Raw genomic sequence first — 22,654 nt, forward strand, 5'->3', positions numbered from 1 at the left:
TTTGTTTGAGATAATGATTCCCTTCAGTCGCATTCGACTTGCCGGTTCCACATGAACAAGATACCACCATGCCGGAGTGAACGCACCCGCAACCACCATCCCCTCCCCTCAGCCTCGGCGCAGTGGCGGGCGGCCCTGGGCGGCCCACTCCCGGCGCTGCTGCGCACGCCCCATGCGCCGTGATACCGCGTCACTCCCCCTCCCTCCTTCCCCCACAACGACCGGTGACCTCACTTCCCTCGAGATTTGGACTCGCCCTACCCCGACCGTAGCGCCACGTGGTGGCTCTGGAGATCTTAAATAGATCCACTGTACATACTACGAATACCCGGCAGGACCCCCACTGGTTAATCTGACCTGACCTGTCCCGACCTGGCCTAAATGCCTAAAGACATCATCTGTGATCAAAACTAACATGATAATCGTGATCAGCACCCCGAAAACCCAAAACATATACACTTTACGACGTTCTAACAGGTCCCGATTTTCCCGACTTTTGGGTCATTGACCTGACCTAAAAGATCAACTGATGACCTAGGCCTTAAAATCGGGTATCATCCGCTGCCTCTTGTCACGGGCAGCACGCTCGTTTTTTTTCTGCGAAGCTCAAGCTCGATCAGGGAATAAACGCGAGGGGTGTTCGTACCTTGTGCCGTCGAAGGACGCAAAATGGCCTGTGCCGGCGAGGGTTATACTTACTGATAATTGTTAAGTATTGTTAGACACATTTATAAAGTCTGATGGCCAATAGTTGCAAAGCAAAATGATAATTAAAATAATATTAAAAAATGATTTAGATTTTAATTATCATTTTGGTTTGCGACTATTGGCCATCAGATTTTATAAACTAACTGCTAAGTTCAATGGTAATTAGACCAAATAGCGCGACTAATGTCCTCCGTCCACGCAGTAAGGAACTGAGCAATGGTGAATGGTGATAGCCTGGGGCGCAAGTTACGCTGATGCGTTGACAGAATTTCATAGCATGCCAGTAAAACAGGTTGTGAAGGCCCAAAAGAGCGTCTCACTCAAATACTGTGAAGGTCACACATTGCAGCGGTTAACCGTTTCCCAGAAAACATGCGTATCACCGAGAAAAAAATGTTTGAAAGCAGGTCAGAGGCCCTATTTGGTGGCACTAGGCGTCATCAGGCACGGCCAAAACCTGGCCAAAAGTGGCACAAACACCACTTTCCTGGCTACTAGGACGAAGAGACATGGTTTAAGGACTAACCCGGCCTATTAAAATACATAACAAATGTACGGTTTATCTTGTAGCCTGCACGACCCGAATGATCTGGGAACCGGCGGCCAGCCTGGTTGAGCTTGCGGGTCGGCTAAAATTGAATTGTCGAGCATTTTTGTTAATTGGCTCTATTGTTATTATTATTATTATTATAATTATTATTTTTTTTTTTGAAAACATACTTTCGTGTTTTATGGTATATGCTAAATTGAACGGCGCTTCTTGTGAGGTGTGAACACCAGTACACTTATAGATTTTATTGGACGTAAAAGAATGTAAACTTTTGGGACACCCTGTAGATTCAGTTTTCTCGCATTCCTTCATGGTTCATGTTCTGTTCAGGCACTGAGTTCCTTGGTGTACTTTTGAAAGTTAGAGATGTGTGTGTCGATAGAATCTCAAAGCAGTTTTCGAGAGGCTCGGGTGGTATCCGGCAACAGGGTGCTATGCTCCATACAAGATAAATTCTACTCGGATGTAACCGCTTTCAGCTACATAGTGAACCGTAAGTATCACTAAGCCATGTTGAAAGCTACTGCTAATAGACGCATGACCGATATTGCAACGTTTTAAGCATTTTTTCGTTCAGCCAATTATAGGTTTCCAAATATTTTCCTGTTATGTTTGGCTAGCTAAAAACTTATGCCAAATGCTACCGCGCTGGGTGGGGAAATTAAACAAAGAATGGGCTTAGTTTTTCACGCGGAGCATTGAGATTCTTGGAGCTATAAGAGGTCACCCAATTAAGCCGTCGGGTTGACAGATGCTCAAAGCCAAAAGCTTCAGATTCTCGTGATTAGACTTTTAGATCTGTCTTCTCAGCAAAAGCGAGAACAGGGGCATTTCTTCTATTATTTTCTATTGTCTCTTAAAACAGTGCTGATACCTATTTAACCCGCGACCGCCTGGGGGGGGGGGGTCGAATCCGACCCCCCCTCCGTTTTTCTTGAATAACTCAAGAACCGCTTACACTATCAACTTGAAAGTTGGCATACCTTCTCCCCCATCAATTTGACGTCTTCTGTGTAATTTTTAAGAAAATTTTTTAATTTTTTTTGAGATATATCGATTTTAGTGATGTAACTACATGGCGTTTTTAGTCAAAAAGTGGTAAATGTTTAAAAAATCGCCAAAAATCAGGGTTTGAAGCAAATTGCAAATTAAGGACATGAATAGACGCAGCTAAACGAGTTCTTTAAAATGGCTATCTCGGATTTTCCATAAAATGCGTTTTTCACCCCCAAAAATTCAAAAAACTGGAAAACAGCTAATAAAATCCAAAATTTTGAGAATTTCCAAAAAACCGAAATACATTTTATAGAGCTCTATTAGAACATTAGATGTCCCAAATTTCAACCTTCTATCTTGATATTTGACCCCCAAATTGTAAAAATAGCTCCAACATGCATAGGGCATGGTGACGTCATAAGCATTTTCGTGAATTAGAGGCACTTCTGAACATCGCATGTGAAAACAAATGGCATCACTAGATTCCTGGGACAAAGCTCGTCTAGAAAAGTGCATTTTGATGTCAAAATTAAAAAAAGTTGAAAAATTGACTTTTTTTTCTCAGCCCTCGTTTAGTTATGTATGGTATAAACGATTTTTTATGCTTTCAATGCACACTTATCACCAGCACAGTGACTTGGGGTCACATATAACCGTTACCATCGGATTCGGCGTGAAAAATAAGCCATAAAACATGTGTCGCACGCCCATGTAGCAGAAAGTGAAAACCGTGACCTTTCGTGACCTGACCTGACCTTGACCCGTACTTAGTATGACCCCTATACGCACATGGTACCTTCACTAGGCCTTTGATGTCATTTTTGGAGAGTTTCGAGCAGCAGCTATCGATTCCGCTGTCCGTAAGCCTAATCATGCAAAACCCCAGAATTTGACATTTGACCTGACCTTGACCCGAAAGTTGACCTCAATCTTAAAATCTTAAGAGTGCTTTGGGAAGGTCTCGTAGAGACCTTTCGAACGCCGCCTCGCGGGGCTCGATGCGACCATTGGTTCTCGAGATAACAGGGGTGGGGGTCGGATCCGACCCCCCCCCCCCCAGGCTGTCGTGGGTACGGAAGTAGCCCAGGCGGTGCCGGGTTAAGACTGAAAACATACTTATTTCAGCATTCTACTTGCCTACTCGTCTCACGTATCGTGCCAGTCGTGGTGACGGAATAGATATCAGAGTGGACTCCACAGTAACTTCAAACATCGTTTGGCTTAAGGACGGAAGGTGAGTAAACAATTAGTCGTGCTCCTGTTCCTTTGTGCTTTATGCATAATTTTCGCTTCAGTCACCAGGTAGTTACTATCTATTCTGTGCGTTTCCTGCAACAATTGAGCTGAAAATAGGGCCTAACTTTTGCTTGTTTTGTTATGCCAGGTGTTTTCTCTATTCTTTTGCAAATTGTTTTTATATTTATTTACAAACCCAAAGGCTAATAACGACAAGCTCTGGAGGGTGGTGCTGCTATTGTAGGTGAGTACACATGTCTTGCATCATACCTTGCTATATTTAACTACTTGTCCCCAGCCCAACCCAAAGGATCACCCAAAAGTCACGCAGCCCCCGCGGCAGCTTAAGCTGCATGATTGAGAACGCCGAACCAGCAGACTCTGGAGTTTACGAAGCGCGGAGCGGAGGGTCCGATAAAGGCAGGTCTTCGTTCTCCGTTCTTGTGAGAGGTAAGCACTGCGTGTGTGCGCTGTTGAATGCATGATCTAAATTCAACTATTGTATGTCCAGCCAACAATCTCAACTAAAAATGGTTGATGCACCTTCCCCTTATATTCATTGACATTTGACAGTCTTTTGAATAAGGTGCCGGCTTGGTCCCCTTGGGCCCCTTGAGCACACCAGACTCAAAATTCGTAGCTGATTTTTTTAGTTATCTGCAAAAAAAAAAACACGGAAGGTTTTTGCCCTCTCCCAAATGGTTACGTGTTGATGGTCCATGAAAAACGCACATGTTAGAAACGTCATGAGAACCACGGATGTGTCCGCTTGGGAACTTGGGACCTTGCGTCCCTCAGCAGCTGAGTTGGGTCCTGCGACGGTCACACTCGGGGTATGTTTGCCTGCAGACTGCCCGGCGGGCCGGTTTGGGCCCGACTGTCGGGACCGCTGTCCCTACTGTCTTCACGGCGGCCAGTGCCACGACGTGACCGGTCAGTGCGTCTGTCCGCCCGGCTTCTACGGCGACCGCTGCCAGATCAGTGAGTTTCACCCCGTCACTTTTTTAGTTTAAGTTGACACAGCTCAGGTCGGTAGTATTCTGTTCGCTGCTACCCTCGGTAGCTCGGCTCCCGTACGCGGACCAGGACCCGCACACGCCAGCGTCAGGCTTCCGACTGTATTAACAAACCGGGCGGGCGGCACTCAGCATATGGCAGCATCATGTGGCAACACTTTGCCTTCATAATGGAACACCTCCCCCCGGGTTAACAAACCTATTTGCAACAAGCCATGATACAACAAATAAACATCTCCTCCTGGGATATCTGACTGACACGCGCGTCTCACACCCGCAAATCCACTAAATATCTACGAGCATCTTCGCGCGTATCCAATACACTCCAAACTAAATCACTCATAGCTTATGCACGGTCCCCACCGTAGGGGAGAGTGGGGTAATTTGGCCGCTTTTTTTAGAAAACGATGTAACTAAAAATTGACAACACATTTCTGAATTTTCTCAACGCGTACAGGTGTGGCATACATTTTACTTTACTGGACAGTAAACTTGAAATGATAGAGTAACTATTTATATTGAAATTGTGACGTATTACAAAGGTCTGCAAAGCGGCCAAATTGCCCCACTAGCAGGGTTATTTGGCCGGGGGTGTGGGGCAATTTGGCCGGTGTTAGTTTGAGGCCATGATTTTTGTTATAGGCGAGTCAGCTTCACATTCAGCAATGACGCGTATCCTACGACGCATTTGAAGCATTTTGGAGGTTGACTCAGCCGTCACAGGGGTCGAAAATAGTCAAAATAGCGGCTCTAGATGCGATGACAGTTTTTTTCGAATAGCTTTTGAAGTAATCAAGCTAGGTCAAAACTAAAAGTACCATCGTAATTCTCTCGTCATTCCGCATCGAAACATGTATGTGTTGACCTCGAGAGGTCAAGGTCAAAGGTTGGCTTCAGGTCACGTTACCTCAGGTCGCTTGACCTCAAGGTTACGTGAGTTCAAGGTCATTATGTATATCATTCGATGCGCCTTGACGAGCTGAACACAATGAGACCATTTGCGCGGCTGTATCTTTTTTCTGTATGTATTTATTAGCAAAAAAGCGTTAGGTAACCTTTGATGACGTCACATGCCCTTACAGCTGTCCAATAGGAAATATGGCATCAAGGTAGTCAGAGTTGGTCATGAATTATGTCCTTTATGGTATAATTGACCATGACAACTCGGCCGTCCCAAGCATAGTGACTCTGAGCGCACCGGCCAAGTTGCCCCGCTAGTCCCGGCCAAATTACCCCACATTGCCATTCTGAAAATTTTTGTCTATAAAGTTGTCATGGCTGTACAGAACTAGATGAAATTGCTCTTGGAACCGCTGAACACCCTCAAGAATGGCGCTATAATGTTGGAATTTGTTTAGAGCCGAAATACTACATGTTATACAAATTTTTAAACGGAAGTAAAAGTTACCATTTTCTAACGAAATTCACGTTTTATTAATTTTGAATAAAACTAACAGGGGGAAAGTTTTGACATTTGTCCTCGAGTTAGTTCTACCGATTACAAATGAATAGAGACTTAAGTCATTTCATTCACTTTTATCAGCTTTCGTACAGGTGGGGGCGGCCAATTTACACCACCGGCCAAATTACCCCACTCTCCCCTACCTGTAACCTGACCGGCTCGCGACGGTTACGACCACTGCGACGAATCGGCGGATCAGCTCTCGGCGACCGACGCGCGGTCTCCGTCACCGTCACCGCGCGGTCTCCGTCACCGTCACCCCCCTCCGGCGCTCGGCGAGTATCAGCAGCCGGCGTTCTTGGCCGCTGTTGATGTGGCTGTCGACGTGGCGGCTGTCGTGACGTCATAGCCGATGACGTTGACTGCTCTGCTTCTGTCGCGGCCGTCGGCGTCCCAGCGGCGGCTCCTGCCAGAGCCGCGGTGGGATCCTGTGCTGGAACCTCCAGCGCCGCGCGCGCCGGCCCGCCGTTGGCGGTGACGAGCGGGCGCAGCGGGCGCAGGAAACGTCTGTTGCGCCAGTATATGCGCCCGGATGGCGTGCGCACCAGGAAACTGCGTCGCTCCTTGCTGATGCCACTGATGATGCCTGTGCAGTCCCACAGGCCCGTGCGGTGATCTTGCATCAGCACATGCTGTCCCAGCTGTAGAGGGCGATGTGAGCGCGCAGAGGAGTTGTAGCGCTCCGCCTCCTTGCGTCTCTGTTCTGTGACTTGTCTGTCGACCTCATCGGCACGTTCCAGCCAGCACTTGGCGAACGAACGCTGATGAGCCGGAATCCTCGATCTTAGCGGGTGACCGAGGAGAATCTGAGCCGGCGATCTCCCGTCTGCTCTTGGAGCGTTCCGCAGCTCCAGTAGTCCCTCGGCGAAGGCGTCTGTGTCGAGATCGCCTCCGACAGTCACCTTCTTGACCAGCCGTTTGACAGCTTTTACTGCCGCCTCCGCATGTCCGTTGGCCTGTGGATAGTGAGGTGACGAGAACTGCTGACGAACACCCCACTTGTCCAGGAATTCCCGGGTCTTCTTCGCCGTGAACTGAGGTCCACCGTCAGTGAGTAGCAGGCACGGAACTCCGGTAGACGCGAAGGCCTTGCGCAGACTGGTAGTCAGTTGATGGGCTGACGCCGATCTTCCCATGTGGCACACCCACGGCCACCCGGAGAGTCTGTCTACATACACCAGGTATGTGTGTGCTGCGTACTCGAAGAAATCGGCTGACACGACTTCAAAGACTCTAGTCGGTTGAGGTAGCTGTATAATCGGTTCTTTCTGCTGTCTGGGCAGATGTAGCTGGCACTCCTTGCAGCTCTTCACCATGTTCGAGATGTCGTTGTCGATACCTGGCCAGTACACCACTTGTCTGGCTCGTCTTTTGGTCCTGTCTTCTCCTTGATGACTAGCATGCAGTCTCTCTAGAACGTTACGGCGGAGGCTGCTGGGTACGACAACTCGCTGCCCACAAATGACGAGATTGTTGTCCACTGCTAGCCGATCGCGCATGTTCCAGTAGGGATGAAGAAGTGGCTGCAACTGCGACATGTGCTCAGGGAAGCCGTCCAGCACAGCTGCCCTCAGCTCCAGCAACTCCGGATCCCGCTCCGTAGCTGACCGCACCGCTGTCAGCGTCGCATCTTCGAACGGTGAGACGTCCGTCCCGTCCACTTCGACACTGGTTATCGCGCGGATGACCTCAGAGCTGTGTGAAGCCAGCTCACGTTCCTCCTTCTTGTCGTCCTCAGAAGGCGCCTCCACAGGGTACCTTGACAGAGCGTCTGGTATAGCGTGAAGCTTCCCCTGGCGCCAGACTGCCACGAAGTTGTAGGGCGCAAGACTTCCTCGAAGTCGCTGAAGACGTGGGTTGGCGATGTCCTGCAGACTCTTCGTGTTGAGAATCGGTACGAGGGGCCTGTGATCTGTGGCAACCTCGAACTGTTGCATGCCTTGCAAGTAGGTGTTGCACTTCCTGGCAGCCCACACGATGGCCAGCATCTCGACCTCGATGACAGCGTATCGGGTTTCAGTGTCCGTCAAAAACCTGGATCCGCACTGAATCAGATGCCACCTTCCATCCTCGTCTTGCTGCCGCAGACTGAAGCCCAATCCCTTCAGCCGCGCCGCATCTGTCTCCAGGACCGTCCTCCTCTTCGGGTTGAAGAAGCTCAGGATTGGTGGCCTGACCAGCGCTTCCTTCACGTCGTGAAATGCCTTCATGTGCACTTCTGTCCACAGCCATGTGTTCTTGGGACTCAGAAGCTGGCGCAGCCGTTCAGCAGCTTTGGCTACCTCTGGTGAAAAGGAGCCCATCTGATGCACCAGACCCAGAAAGGACCTTAGGTCTGTGACGTTCTCCGGCCGTGGGAAGTCAGAGACGGCTGCCGTCTTCTTTCTGTCTGGTCTGTACCCCTCAGCGGAGATACTGAAGCCGCAGAAGTTCACCGACTCCGCTGCGAAGGTGCACTTGCTCGTGTTCAGTGTTATCCCGTTCTCATCGCACCGCTTCAGGATATCCCACACATGCTTGAGATGCTCTTCATAAGTGGCGTCCCAGGCTAGGACGTCGTCCACGACTTTGCATGTGCGCGGCACGTCCCCCAGCACCTGGTCTCCTCTCTGGTTGTAGATGTCGCTGCTGGACACCAGCCCCATGGCCGCTCGTCGGTACCGAAAACGCCCCCATGGCGTTATGAACGTGGTGAGGTCCTGATCCTCCTGCCGAATGGGAACTTAGTGATATCCAGCTTTCGCGTCCAGTTTCGTGAAGAAACGAGCGTCTGCATCGATCGACGCCACCGCGTCATGTGTGGTTCTCACTGGATGAACCGGCCGCTTTACGAACTTGTTGAGCTTCGTAAAGTCGACTGTCAACCTGCAGCCCGCCACTGAACCGTCTTCCGAGACCTTCGGCACCGGCACAAGTGGGTGGCACCAGAGAGTTGGATGGTTGACAGGCTCGATTACTCCCTTCTGGACCAGCTCGTCCAGCTGAGCTCGTACTTCTTCGCGCCAGGCGAATGGTATAGCGCGGGGAGTGCGCACAGCGAACGGCACAGCATCTTCGGTTAGCTCTATTTTCATGAGCCCGCCGGACATCTCTCGCAGAGGAGCTGACGTGTCGAACACACGAGGGAAGGCGGACTTCATCTCGCTGAAGTGAGCTTGCCTCTCGCTCAGCGTTGGAATCCCGCGTGACGCTGATCCGGCCGTCTTCGGGATCCATCTTGGAGGAGTCATTCTCTTCACCGAGTGTTCTTGGACTGGTTTCTCGACGCTCAGCCCCGACGAAGCAGGCGCCGAAGCCGATGCACCTCTTGTCGGCGGATGATCTTCCGTTCGTCTGTCTTCATGTTCACCATCTGCTACATCATCATCTTGCTGACCTCCTGTCTTCACAGACTGAATCTGTTGCGGGTAATTCTTTGGGAGAATTCCCAGACGGATGCTGTCATGCCACGACAGTAACGGACCATTCAGCATCTTGATGACCGCAGCTTCGACAGTGTGAGTAATGCAACCCAGCTGAAGGGTGATGCTGCATGTTTCCAGGCATTGCATCTCGCTGTTGTCCGCGCTGAGAAGCTTGCTTGTCACCGGTTTCAGGTCGCTTCTTCTGACACCCATCTTCTCGGCGTATCGGAGTGATACAGCAGACGTCTCAGCTCCAGTGTCAGGCGTCCAGTACGTGGGTATGGCACCACCTCCATCCGGCCGATGGAGCTGCAGCTGGACCCGAGGAGAACACTGAGCTGCTATGCCCCTGACTCGGATGTCGGTGACATGCCTGGCCTCCCGCGATGGCGCCGGCGTCGAATCCTGCTCGACTTGAACGAGCGACTGAACATGATGACGTCGCTGATGGCTCTCTGGGCGTTCCCGACGGTTTCGGCTGGCGCTCCTCTTCCGCCTCTGGAGTTCATCAGGCTGGGCGCGACAGACAGCTGAGAATTGGTCTCGCCCGTGGCACCGGTGGCACGTGCGACCGACCGCCGGGCACGTCTGCCCGTCCCGATGGGCTGCCATGCCGCAGCGAGTGCACTTCCCGCTTGCCGCTGGTCTACTCCGGTCCGTCCGGTCCTGTCCGCTCCGCTGGTCGTCTGACCGCTGAGACCGCTTGTTCTGCTGATAGCGGGACATCCTGGCTAGTGATGACGTCACTGCTCCCTGGATAGCTGACGTGCTAGCGTTAGCGTTCTCACACGCTCGGCAGATGTCAGCTGCTGATTGTAACGTCAACTCGGGTGACTCGAGCATCTGGCGACGGGCGCTATCATCCCGAACCCCGACCACCAGTCGATCTCGCAGCCTATCGTCCATGCAGGAAGCGCAGAAATCACAGAAGGATGCTGTCTCCTTCAGAGCACATAAGAATTCGTCAAACGTCTCGCCGGGCTGCTGTGTTCTTGTGTTAAAATCCCGACGATCGATTATAACGTTACGTTGCCGTCGCAGATGCTCCTGCATCTTCGTGATGATGTCGTCTACAGTGGCGTTTGACGACAGAGGCAGGGCGAACCTGATGACTCGAGCCCAATCGTCGTCCATGAGAGCTAACAGAGCAGCTCGCTGTTCCGCTGCCGGGTGTTCATCTAGGCCCACTAGTAGACGGTAGCCATCAAATTTGCTGCGCCACGAGTCGAACTCCTTCAGAGAAGCTGACGAAATGAGCCGCGGCGCCGGCGGCGCCGCCGCTGGCAACCGTGGCCGCGGTCTCGCCTCTGCTCCTTGCCCACGGTCACCCGAGCTCCCGGCCGCGGCCTCCCCGCCAGCTGGGCCGCGCGGCTCTTGCCCCCGACCTGGGGCGGGGTCGCTTGGGTCACCGACCGCTGCTGGCACGCCGCCAGCCGGCGCGCCGCCAGCCGGGGCGGTCAAGGTCACCGCTGGGGCGAGCCGCGGCGGCGCGCCCAGGCCAGCGCCGGGACCGGCTGCAGCGGCCGCCGGGCTGCCGCCATCCAGCCGATGATGTGATCCCGTAGACATCTGCTCCAGCAGGGCGACGACTCGGTCTTCTCGGCGCTGTGATGCCTCCATCTGTCGGTAGACGAGATCGAGAAGCGTCTGGAACTCTGCCGGCTTCCGATCCTCGCGGTCACCGTCCGACGCGTCACCATTATCATTCATGGCTACGACGAGCCGTCACACAAACGATCGAAACGCACAAAATTTACTGGTGTGAGCGCACAGTTCCACACTTCACACCGACCGCGCCATATTCTGTTCGCTGCTACCCTCGGTAGCTCGGCTCCCGCACGCGGACCAGGACCCGCACACGCCAGCGTCAGGCTTCCGACTGTATTAACAAACCGGGCGGGCGGCACTCAGCATATGGCAGCATCATGTGGCAACACTTTGCCTTCATAATGGAACAGGTAGGACAAAAAGGCAATGATGCATAGCATTAATATAGTTGAGAATGGAGAATTAATAACAATATCAAATATTCTTTATGTAACATGAACTTAATTTCGTTACAGCAAATACAAGTTACGTTCACAAAACCATTATTTTTGTGAGCTTATTTAATTAAGTAGCCAGCAATAACAAGACTAGAAAAGCGCCGAAGTTCCATGCAGTAGCGTTCTTTTTTTTCTGATTGCGAGCATCAGTTTTGTTTTCTGTCAACATTAAACGCTGCGCTGAACCCCACGGATGTCAAAATGTCCCTCTGCTCTAGCCCACGGAGCGTTACACTTCAGTGAAAATGTTCTGCGCCTTCAGGCTGTGACCGAGGCCGGTTCGGGGAAAGCTGTTCGTCGTTGTGCTTCGGGTCGGACGGTAGCTGCAGCAAACAACTGCTATGTGTGCCAGAACCATACGGCTGCGGGTGCGCGGCTGGCTTCCAGAATACCTTCTGCAACAAGCGTGAGTGACTTTACACTGTCGAATTTTGGCCACGACCCTGTCGCCGAATCACGTCGTGTAGGACGTAGGTATTCGGCGAACAGTTCGCCGACAGAGGCGAACAGTTCGCCGACAGAGCCCGATTTGCAGAAAACGGGTGGAGGTGGGGGGCCCTAATCGCGCGCGGGTCGAAGCTGATCCATGATTCGGCGAACATCGCGAATGAATGGCGAATCTGTGGCGAATGGTCGGCGATACCTTGGCAACAAGTCGGCGCACGCAGCGACATGTCGGCGGCGACTCGGCGACTGTTTGGCGATCATGTTCGTTTATTATAAGTTCGGCGAAAGGTCACGAAATTTTCATTTTTCATGAAATATTCGTGGCGGTCGTGACGAACCGTAAAAGTCGCGCGGTGGACATCGACTTGTCTGCGAAATGCCAAGACCGTGGAAGAAAGATCCCGAATCGGTCCGCGACATAGGATGACTTACATATTCGTGCACATTCGTGTACCAAAATTCGGCAGTGTAGCAAAGGCTTTAAAGCCCTTGTTACACTGCCGAATTTTGGTACACGAATGTGCACGAATATGCAAGTCATCCTATGTCGCGGACAGATTCGGGATCTTTCTTCCACGGTTTTGGCATTTCGCAGACCAGTCGTTGTCCACCGCGCGACTTTTACGGTTCGTCACGACCGCCACGAATATTTCATGAAAAATGAAAATTTCGTGGCCGTTCGCCCAACTTATAATAAACGAACATGATCGCCAAACAGTCGCCGAGTTGCCGCCGACATGTCGCTGCGTGCGCCGACTTGTTGCCAAGGTATCGCCGACTATTCGCAACAGATTCGCCATTCATTCGCGATGTTCGCCGAATCATGGATCAGCTTCGACCCGCGCACGATTAGGGGGGCCCCCCACCCGTTTTCTGCAAATCGGGCTCTGTCGGCGAACTGTTCGCCTCTGTCGGTGAACTGTTCGCCGATTTCCTACACGACGTGATTCGGCGTCAGGGTCGTGGCCAAAATTCGGCAGTGTAACACGGCCTTAAGCCCTTGTTCATGGGCTTTAACCCGCGACCGCCTGGGGGGGGGGGTCGGATCCGACCCCCCCTCCGTTTTTCTTGAATAACTCATGAACCACTTTCGCTATCTACTTGAAACTTGGCATACCTTCTTCCCCATCAATTTGACGTCTCCTGTGCAATTTTTAAGAAAAAAATTTCCAATTTTTTTTTGAGATATATCGATTTTAGTGATGTAACTACATGGCGTTTTTAGTCAAAAAGTGGTAAATGTTTAAAAAATCGCCAAATATCAGGGTTTAAAGGAAATTGCAAATTAAGGACATGAAAAGACGCAGCTCAACGAGGTCTTTAAAATGGCTATCTCGGATTTTCCATAAAATGCGTTTTTCACCCCTAAAAATTCAAAAAACTACATTTTTTGGAAAACAGCTAATAAAATCCAAAATTTTGGGAATTTCAAAAAAAACGGAATATATGTTGTAGAGCTCTATTAGAACATTAGATGCCCCAAATTTCAACTTTCTATCTTGATTTTTGACCCCCAAATTGTAAAAAATAGCTCCAACATGCATAGGGCATGGTGACGTCATAAGCATTTTCGTGAATTAGAGGCACTTCTGAACATCGCATGTGAAAACAAATGGCACCACTAGATTCCTGGGACAAAGCTCGTCTAGAAAAGTATATTTTTATGTCAAAAATAAAAAGTTGAAAAATTGACTTTTTTTCTTAGCCCTCCTTTAGTTATGTAGGGTATAAACGATTCTTTATGCTTTCAATGCACACTTATCACCAGCACAGTGACTTGGGGTCACATATAACCATTACCATCGGATTCGGCGTGAAAAATAAGCCATAAAACATGTGTCGCACGCCCATGTAGCAAAAATTGAAAACCGTGACCTTTCGTGACCTGACCTGACCTTGACCCGTACTTAGTATGACCCCTATACGCTCATGGTACCTTCACTAGGCCTTTGAGGTCATTTTTGGTGAGTTTCGAGCAGCAGCTATCGATTCCGCTGTCCGTAAGCCTAATCATGCAAAACCCCTGAATTTGACCTTTGACCTGACCTTGACCCGAAAGTTGACCTCAATCTTAAAATCTTAAGAGTGCTTTGGGAAGGTCTCGTAGAGACCTTTCGAACGCCGCCTCGCGGGGCTCGATACGACCATTGGTTCTCGAGATAACAGGGTCGGTCGGATCCGACCCCCCAGGCTGTCGTGGGTACGGAAATAGCCCAGGCGGTGCCGGGTTAAGCCCATCGGTTCATGGGTAAACATGACACATTTGATCGGAAAATGGTACCTGTGACCCCTCTGTGTGCCCCTGAGGTCATCTCAGGTCATGAACGGTCACCACTCACCAGTAGTGTTTTATGTAACTTTTGATAAAGACAAGCTAGAGCGATGAAAACACGTCAGATGTATTCAGCTCAACGATAGGGATCGACTGATATACAACATGACCCTTTCCGGTCAGGTCATGACCGTGGCCTGAGGTCAAATTTTCAAAATGACCTTCCAAGTTCAACGAATAGCTCATTCGACGCGTCTCGACGATGGGAACACGATGCTGGCAAAGGTAATGTCGTGGCTTGCTTGAATCAAATGCTGTTACCGAAAAACCTTTTTCGTGAAAACAACTATTTTTAGAGTTTTCACCTTCTGTAGGCTAAACCGTTGACCTGAGGTTAAATCTGAGAACTTTAGACAGAAAAGTCTGTAAAAGGGCTATCAAATGCGCTTTCCGCGGCGCTGTAGCTCTATTGGTTCCCGAGTTAGACGTTGGCAGTTTCCAAAATTGTTGAAATGGTCTACATTTGACCTTTGATGACCTCTGGCGACCTGACCTTTGACCTGACCCAAAAAAAGTCTGAAGTGTTTCCGTCATTATTTTTGACGCTCTTTCGAATTCCACTTACCGCGTATCGCTACGTGGCCTAGGAGCCGAGTTAGACGGGGGTGTTCACTGTTCAGACACCCCCCGGCCCGGCGCGGAAGTCGAGGAGCACCGGTCCGGCGCGGGTTATATAAGAGTACAAGGTCCTGAATCCGAATCTGTGGTTCAATTTTTACCAAAAACGCCTTCAAAACTGTACCTTGATCTGTACGAGGTTAATGTTGACTCGGTTAGTTAGAAAGCTCTCGATATTCGGGACCGTTCTCGCCGGCGGCGGTGTGGCCTCCAGTGTTCCCGGGGAATACGTCACGCCAGTAATGACTGAAATGCAGTTAACTATACACCATTTTGTTGCTATTTCGTACAGAAACACGGTCGTGAAAGTTTCATTTCTCTATCTTTAATAAATTCGCCAATATTGGCCAAGTTATTTGGAAACTTATAGCTTTTCCCGAAATGTTGACATTTGACCTGCTCTGTGTTTAACCCGGCAGTTGCTGGGGTATTTCGCCACCCACCGTTTGCTGGGGGGGGGGGGGGGCGTTAAACGCCCCCAGCCGATAACTCGAGAATCAATAGGCGCAGCGAAACGCACGAGGCGGCAAACGAAAGAACGCGACGAGACGCTTCAGATGAGTACTTTTAAGTTGAATTTTGAGGTCACAGGTCGGGTCAAGGTCAGGTCAAACACCTGAAATCGGGCTTTCAGTAGCATATGGACTTCGCAATGAGCGCCTCTCGTCATAAACTCTGTCAAAACGGTGCACAATCCATCATATAAGGCCTACAAGAGTGTCAGCCCCATGTAGGGGTCAGTCAAGCATAGGTCAGGGTCAAGGTCAGGTCAACCGGGTAGGCACATATCCCCGAAAATCAAAACTGATATTCGCAGCCTGTGACACATGTTTTATGGGTAATTTGGGGCGTAGAACACGATGGTGACATTCATTTTATCATATGTGTACGTTTTTGGCTCAAAAAGTTCAATTTAAGAAATGTATGTATCATGGTCGTGAAGTAGTCACCAGAAATTGCCAAGATTCAGATCAAGATTTTGGCAAATGCGAAACGATAATCAATAATCGAAGATAGCCATTTGATTGTTCATGGTATTGGCAGTCTAATGCCCTTTACGGCATGTCTGTATGTCTATTCTGTGATTTTATATGATTTTTTGAACATATGCCGTTTTTGGTCGAAAACTCAGAAATCATGACGTCACTAAAACCTCGATATCTCAATTTTTTTCCGACCGATTTTTTTAAAGTTTGTCACAATAGACTTCAATCAATTCCCTACAGGTACCCCGTTTTTATGCTATGGCCCGGCGAAAAAAGTAAGGGCGTTTAACGCCCCCCCCCCCCCCCCCAGCAACTCGCGGGTTAATATTGAGTCATTGACCTAGGGTGAACAATATAAAAAACTACCAATCGCGATTGCTCGTTGGGAACAATCGACTGGTCTTTGTTGCAAAGCGCTACGACGCTTAGTTCCGAAACGCCAGGGGGGGGGGGAGGTTCGCATCGAGGCCGGGGAGGGGGGGGGGGTGTCGAATCGAATCCCCCCTGCCAAGCCGCGGGATGAAAAATGTCATGCCAGGGCGAGGGTTAATCAGTCCTGACGGTATCCGCCCCGTGTGCAGCCTGCCACAGGGGAACGTACGGGCCCGACTGCAACTCGCGCTGCGGCCGGTGTCGAGAAGGCAGCAGCTGTGACAGCGCCAGTGGCAAGTGTGAGAGCGGCTGTGAGGACGGCTTCGAGCCGCCGCTCTGTCTAGACTGTGAGTTCCTAGTTGGGACTGTGAGCTCTCCCTTAGACTGTGAGTTCTCCCCCTGGACTGTGAGTTCTTCACGGGAAGCAGCGGAGAGGCATGTTCAGCGTGGGAGCCATGATCTGACAGAAATGTTTTGAAGGCTTCCTGATCATGATAATGAAATGTCACTTTGTGCGCACAGTTTAACTAATTCATTGAATGAAATTAGATATTCTTCTTTTCTTGAACCATCATTTACTGGAAGTGATTCCTTACTTAAAGTCTTTCTTTATGTTTCGGAAGCACCAAGCTCACAATACGATCACATCAATATCTGAGATATGTTTCCATTGGTTGAGCTGCTGTTGCGCGCCACTCCTCCAGCAGCTTACCGCACCTTTGCCGTTCCAGTGCCGCCGTGGTTCCGCGACCCACCGGCGCTGGTGAATGTCGGCTTCACCGACCTCAGCATCACCCATGCGGTGTGGAGGGAGGACTACGATAACGGGTACGGTACCGGCGCCTACAGCTACACCATCCAGTACCGCAGGAGCGACGACAGCGCGGCGGTCTGGACGAACGGCCAGACGGAGTGGCGGTCCCCGGCTACCGGTCAGTAGTCAGTACCTTCACCGGCTGACCGGGAGTAGCCAAGAGGGACTAGTTGGGTCACCCCAGGTCCAAATATGGACCACACCCATAACCAAACAGCTACCCGAAAACACTGGTCGATCGCCCTAGTTAATCCGGCTTCTGATCTGACAATGCTGTGAACCCAAAAAGATCGTTCAATTATAATTGTATCTGGTTCCAACAACAATGCGTGGAGTTGCTGAACAGCCTAGGGAATTAGGTGTTTGGCATGACTGTTTTCCGGACCGCATATTCGCGCTGCTTTCAGGTAACGTTACCCTGACAGCCAGTGGGCTCAAAGCCGAGACAGCGTACCAGGTCAGGATGGTGATCACGGATGAAGAACGCGGCACCAGCACCAACGACACCAAGGTGCTCACCGTCAACGTCACCACCGACTGTCAAAGTAAGTACTAGAGCCGCATGGCTTGATAATAGCTGCACTTCAGAAGTAAGTACGAGAGTCGCATGACCTTGATAATAGCTGCACTTCAGAAGGCATTGACAAAATGACTAGGTTCCCCCTCGAAGCAGCCATTCTTGAAGTAAAGGAGTGTATGTACCAGAAATCTGGTACACTAACTTATGTAACCCTGTTTTGTTTTTTCGCAAATATCTCAAAAATGGCGATTCGCTATTTTTGACACACTTTATCACGCACACATCTTTTCTACACATGTTGAAATTGCAGACCTAGTTCGTTTAACCTGCGCCTCGCTGGGGGTCCTGGATTTCCACGCCTTGCTGGGGGGGGGGGGGTGTTTGAACACCCACCTTCTAAATCGGCTCCTGGGCTACCTAGCGATACACGGAAAGTGGCGTTCGAAAGAGCGCCAAAAATAGTGACGTAATAATTTTTTTTTTCACTTTCTTGGTCAGGTCAAAGGTCAGGTCACCAGCAGAGGTCATTCCCAGCCAGCAATTTTGCTCCGGGCCCAAGCAGGCTCAAGTGCGGATTGCCCGAGATTTTTAGTCGGGCTAAAGTCGGCTAGGGCTTGGGCTTAAGTCGGCGTATGACACAAAAACGCCGACTAAATCCCATGCTCTGCCGGAGGTATGCCCGCTCTGCGAGCTCCGGACAGCCGTAGTTTAGCCCTAGTTGAGCGACGATTGGCGTTAGCCCGATTTAAGCCCGAGCAGTGAATCCATTTATATAATGAAGATTACTCTGGGCCCGAGCGGGCTGAACTCCGGCAAGCCCACTCTGTGTGCCCTGTCTATCCCGACTTAGGCCATAGAAGTGAATGGGGTTTATACATTGCAAACTGCTGTGGCTTTGCTCGGGTTCGGCTCGAGTGACGGCTCCTGTTTTCTCAAGTCTCGACTTGACTTCATCTTGCCTTTGCTTCACACTGGATCAAGTAGCAAGGAGCAGCCAATGCACTTTCAGCAGGTTGTGCGGTTGCAATGCATATTTAAAATTGTTACGGTCACTCATATGCTCTGTTAACCGGTCATCGAGGCTCGAGCATTGCAAAAGGAAAGTAGTGGTTGACTTTGATTGAATGTATATTTCAAACGACTACAGACACGTCAAATGAAACACAAATACATGAAACAGTGGACTGCAAACTGCAGCAGTAATATGGCATGAGTCATGAAAAAACCATCAAAACTATAAAACAATCACAAGGCCCGCTAGCCTCCCTCCCCGTTCATAATACTTGGTTAAACACTCAACCGAAAGCATAAAGTAAGGACAGCAAGTAATCGCTCATAAGACATAAAGCAATAAGCAAGCAATCGTTTATAAGGAACTTCACTCTGGTGAATGGGAGCTTTGGCGGCGTCTGGCTCCTCCACACACACACATCTGCAGTAGGTGGTCGGCCAGCTTTCGGCGCAGTTTCCGTATATGTAGGTATACCTACTTTATTATAAGCAGGCAGTTTCCGCTAAACCACTTGGCGAGGGTGACTGCGGCGTCCACTCGGTCCTGGTTTGTATAACTATTCCATTTTTTGGAACCATTTGCTCTAATGGTACGTACCTGAAAAGAGATTAATTGGTTTAATTTACATTGCATGTTTACTTGAAAAATAACTTATTGATGCATTAATACTGTAAAAGCACTTCTCATTGATCCGTATAAAATGTTCATTTGATTTTAAATGCGGACAGAGAATGAGCGTGCTCGGTGATAAGTAGATAAATATTTGTGTTTTGTATTTCATTTTCCTGGGTCAGAAGTGCTGGTATTTCACAAAGATATAAATGCACGGAATGCAGCTTTTCTGAGCGAGGGTATAAGTCGCCAGGCTGAACAGCTTTTCAGCTTCATGTTTGATGGCGTCAAACTCAGTCAAAATCATGACGTTTACATACGATCAAGCGCACCATTCAACACACTTACCTACCGTAAAACTCCATGCCAGTCCACTTGATAAGAGCAGTGAGCACTATCCCTTCTTCGCGCTGTCACACGCGCCCAAACATGAACCATCAAATGCCCCAACACCGGTGTGTCGTTTCGTCGCACAGCGCGCAGACTGTCACAAACGCTGCACATGATTGGCGCAGAACTGCGCATGCGCGAACAGCCGAACAAGTATGGCTAAGCTCCGGCTTTACTCCAGTTAGCCGAAGGACACAGCCAGCTTGATCAGCCCGCGCTCCGCCCAAGTTAGGCCTGTTTTGGATGCGCGGGCAGATGTCGGGCTGAGCTACTGCTATCCGCACGTGGGCATAGCTGCGGCATGCCCCAGCTCAGCCCTAGTAAAAAATACATTGGTTTTGATCAAAGTGGGCAAACCCAAGCTAAGCCCAAGCTGCCCGACGCTTGCCACAGTTCAGCCCAAGCGAATTGCTGGCTGGGTTGAAGGCAAAATTTCGCCGATTTTCAGGTCGAATGTCGACAACTTCCCAGAAGCCAATGCATAGCTCGGGAACCAATAGAGATGCAGCGCCACGGAAAAGCGCATTCGACATTCCTATTACCGCCCTTTCTGAATATTTATCTCAGATTTGACCTAAAGCCAACGGCTTTGCTTGCAGGGGACAAAAACTGCCAAAATAGCCGACTTTTTTGGGAAACAATTTTTCTGCAATAACTTTTGACTTCAGCCTTGCACGAGTTTACTTTTACCGGCATCGTGTTCCTCTTGGTAAGACGCATCGAATGAACTATAATTTGACCTTGAAAGGTCAACTTGAAAATTTGACCTTAGGTCAAGGTCATGATCTGACCGGAAAGGGTCAACTTGTATATCAGTCGATCAGTATCGTCGAGCTGAACACATCCAAGGTATTTTCATCGCTCTAGCATGCCTCCATAAAAAGTTATTCGCGAAAAAACTGTTAGATACCATTCTCGACCTGAGATGACCTCAGGGGCATAAACAGGGGGTCACGGATACCATTTTCATGTTTAGTGTGTCTAAGTTAGTTGTAAGTCAGTGCTCGGGAGTGTTTATAATGACTTTCATCCAAAAAAGGTGTCTTCAAATTTTTCCCATTGACTTCTTACAATCGGGAGGTCGCAAAATTGGCCTGATCCTAGGTCATCGAATTTAAAATTCTGAGATAAACATTTTGTACATGCTGTTGCACTAAGCAATCACCGAAAATTCAAAACGATCAGTCACTCGGTGTAGCTATGGCAGACATCGAATTTTTTTATGAGGTGAGGTCATTTCAAGTGACCTGGTGACCTGAGCTTAAATGACCTTAGTCTGATATTTTTACAACACGTGCAGGATTGATGTATAATAAGGTGTGCCAAAAACGGCGGTGCTCCCCGCCTCCTTCTTTTTGAGATATTTGCGAAGAACACAGGGTGTTCAAACTTCACCTTTCAATTATTACATTAACCCCAGCAGGGCGCGGGTTAATTTTATGACATCAGTACAGTGTTTTTGTCGATGATAATGTCTGATAGTATGACAAAGAAGGCATACAAGCACTTAGCAGCATGGTAGCCGAGCGCTACGAAGAAACACACTGAACCTAATTTGACCAAATCTGCACCAAATCTGACCAAATTTGTACCAAGTGTGTACCTACCAGATGGCCGTCGTGAAAACAGGTATTGTGGGAAAACTTGAAAGATTGATAATTCGGCTATTTTTTCAGAGCCAGGCAAGATCAGTACACCAACTGCCACAGACGTCACCAGCATTTCGGCCAGCATAATTATCGAGGTACTTATATAATCATTCCGTTTTTTTTATCAGCGCATTTTTATGCTTGGTAAAGATCTCACATCATTTCTAAAGCTGACATGAGTTCGACTCAGGTTTGATTATCAGATTTGGATCTACATGTGAGCGCTCACTCCTTACAAGCCTACATGGTATTGTCGTCGTGTAGTGTTGTTGCGATTCTTGAGTTTGAGAGGGACAGTGTGCCTCTTTACCGCTTACCTATAATCTTCAATAGCGCTTTGCTGTTACAGCCTTTGCTGTTGTATTTAGGGCCTTGGTTACAGCCTTCTATTAAATCATTTTTTTTTTGACGTTCCCTCCTTGAACGTGCTCATTTCTAGCGTCTGAGCAATGCAGAGGAGGCGTGTGCATACGAGCTACAATGGACGCTCAGCCTTATGTCGGCGGGAGTGAGTCGTGGTAGCGTCCGTCCTGGAGGCGGCATTAGGGAGACGGTATGGCTAGACGGACTGGTTCCCTTCGCCAGCTACACCCTTGTGGCGGTGGCGGAAAACAGAAAGGGAACAAGTTCCACGTCTTCAGTGACTTTTCAGACAAATGAAGCCCGTGAGTTAACTGTGTGCACTGTTCTTCGCATATGCAAGACATCCGTCTTTGAAAGATCATCGTTTCCGTTACGTTTAGCTTCTTGGTTTACTTACAGAATGAGCTAATTGCTGCCACTAATTTGATGTAGCGCTTATGAAGTTTTTTTTTTCTCTTTTTTTTTTACTAAAACATCCTTCTGATGGTCACGGTGATCGATCTATACCGCAGCTCCGTCCCAAGTGCTGGACCTGGAAGTAAAGCCAGATGTATCTGGAAACCACGTCGCCACCTGGAAAGAACCGAAATGGCCCAATGGACGAATCCGGAAATACACTGTGACACTGACGGTGAAGTTCTGCATGCCTCGGAGACAAAATAGTCCAGAGAACATTTTAGCTGTCAAAAAAAGGCATGACTAGTGTAAATGAAGCCATATTTTCATATAAGGATTATAAACGGGAAGGTGAATGAAAAGTAAGGTTAATTAAATTGGGACACTCTCGGCTCTCTTATCATGACTCAGAGTGTTTATGTTTTTTCAGCATTTACAATATAAGGCATGTCCTGAACAAAGCAAGAAAGCGGTTGATGAGGAATTCACTCAGAATGTCACCGGTACATCCGCCCAGCTTCCAGCTCGAGTGCCGTTCTCGCGCTATGTCGTGACGGTGTCTGCCGTCACCATAGCCCCAGGAAGGTCGTTAGACGTGCGTTTCGAGAGTTCGCCCCAAGGTAAGAGCTAACACTTCTTGACGTCTCCGAATGTTTTGCATGTTAATTAAGACAAGTAAAGCCAGCACACAGCTTTATTACTATTTCAGCGTCAGCCACAGGCAGC

General features: G+C 49.3%; 1 protein-coding gene across 1 annotated transcript in view; it reads left to right on the plus strand.

Moving 5' to 3' along the window:
* Positions 1 to 3,384: 3,384 nt before the first annotated feature.
* Positions 3,385 to 22,654, plus strand: part of LOC122389301 (receptor-type tyrosine-protein phosphatase mu-like) — a 119,996-nt gene continuing 100,726 nt past the window's right edge. Inside the window, exons 1-11 of the mRNA XM_043381184.1 lie at positions 3,385 to 3,488; positions 3,789 to 3,940; positions 4,340 to 4,471; positions 11,680 to 11,823; positions 16,382 to 16,519; positions 16,904 to 17,104; positions 17,394 to 17,531; positions 21,197 to 21,264; positions 21,609 to 21,834; positions 22,045 to 22,163; positions 22,359 to 22,548. Coding sequence (XP_043237119.1) covers positions 3,844 to 3,940; positions 4,340 to 4,471; positions 11,680 to 11,823; positions 16,382 to 16,519; positions 16,904 to 17,104; positions 17,394 to 17,531; positions 21,197 to 21,264; positions 21,609 to 21,834; positions 22,045 to 22,163; positions 22,359 to 22,548 — 1,453 coding nt within the window. The 5' untranslated portion in view covers positions 3,385 to 3,488; positions 3,789 to 3,843. The remainder of the gene's footprint in view (positions 3,489 to 3,788; positions 3,941 to 4,339; positions 4,472 to 11,679; positions 11,824 to 16,381; positions 16,520 to 16,903; positions 17,105 to 17,393; positions 17,532 to 21,196; positions 21,265 to 21,608; positions 21,835 to 22,044; positions 22,164 to 22,358; positions 22,549 to 22,654) is intronic.

Source organism: Amphibalanus amphitrite, unplaced genomic scaffold, assembly GCF_019059575.1.
Source record: "Amphibalanus amphitrite isolate SeventyFive unplaced genomic scaffold, NRLGWU_Aamphi_draft 000353F_arrow, whole genome shotgun sequence".
Taxonomy (NCBI): domain Eukaryota; kingdom Metazoa; phylum Arthropoda; class Thecostraca; order Balanomorpha; family Balanidae; genus Amphibalanus; species Amphibalanus amphitrite.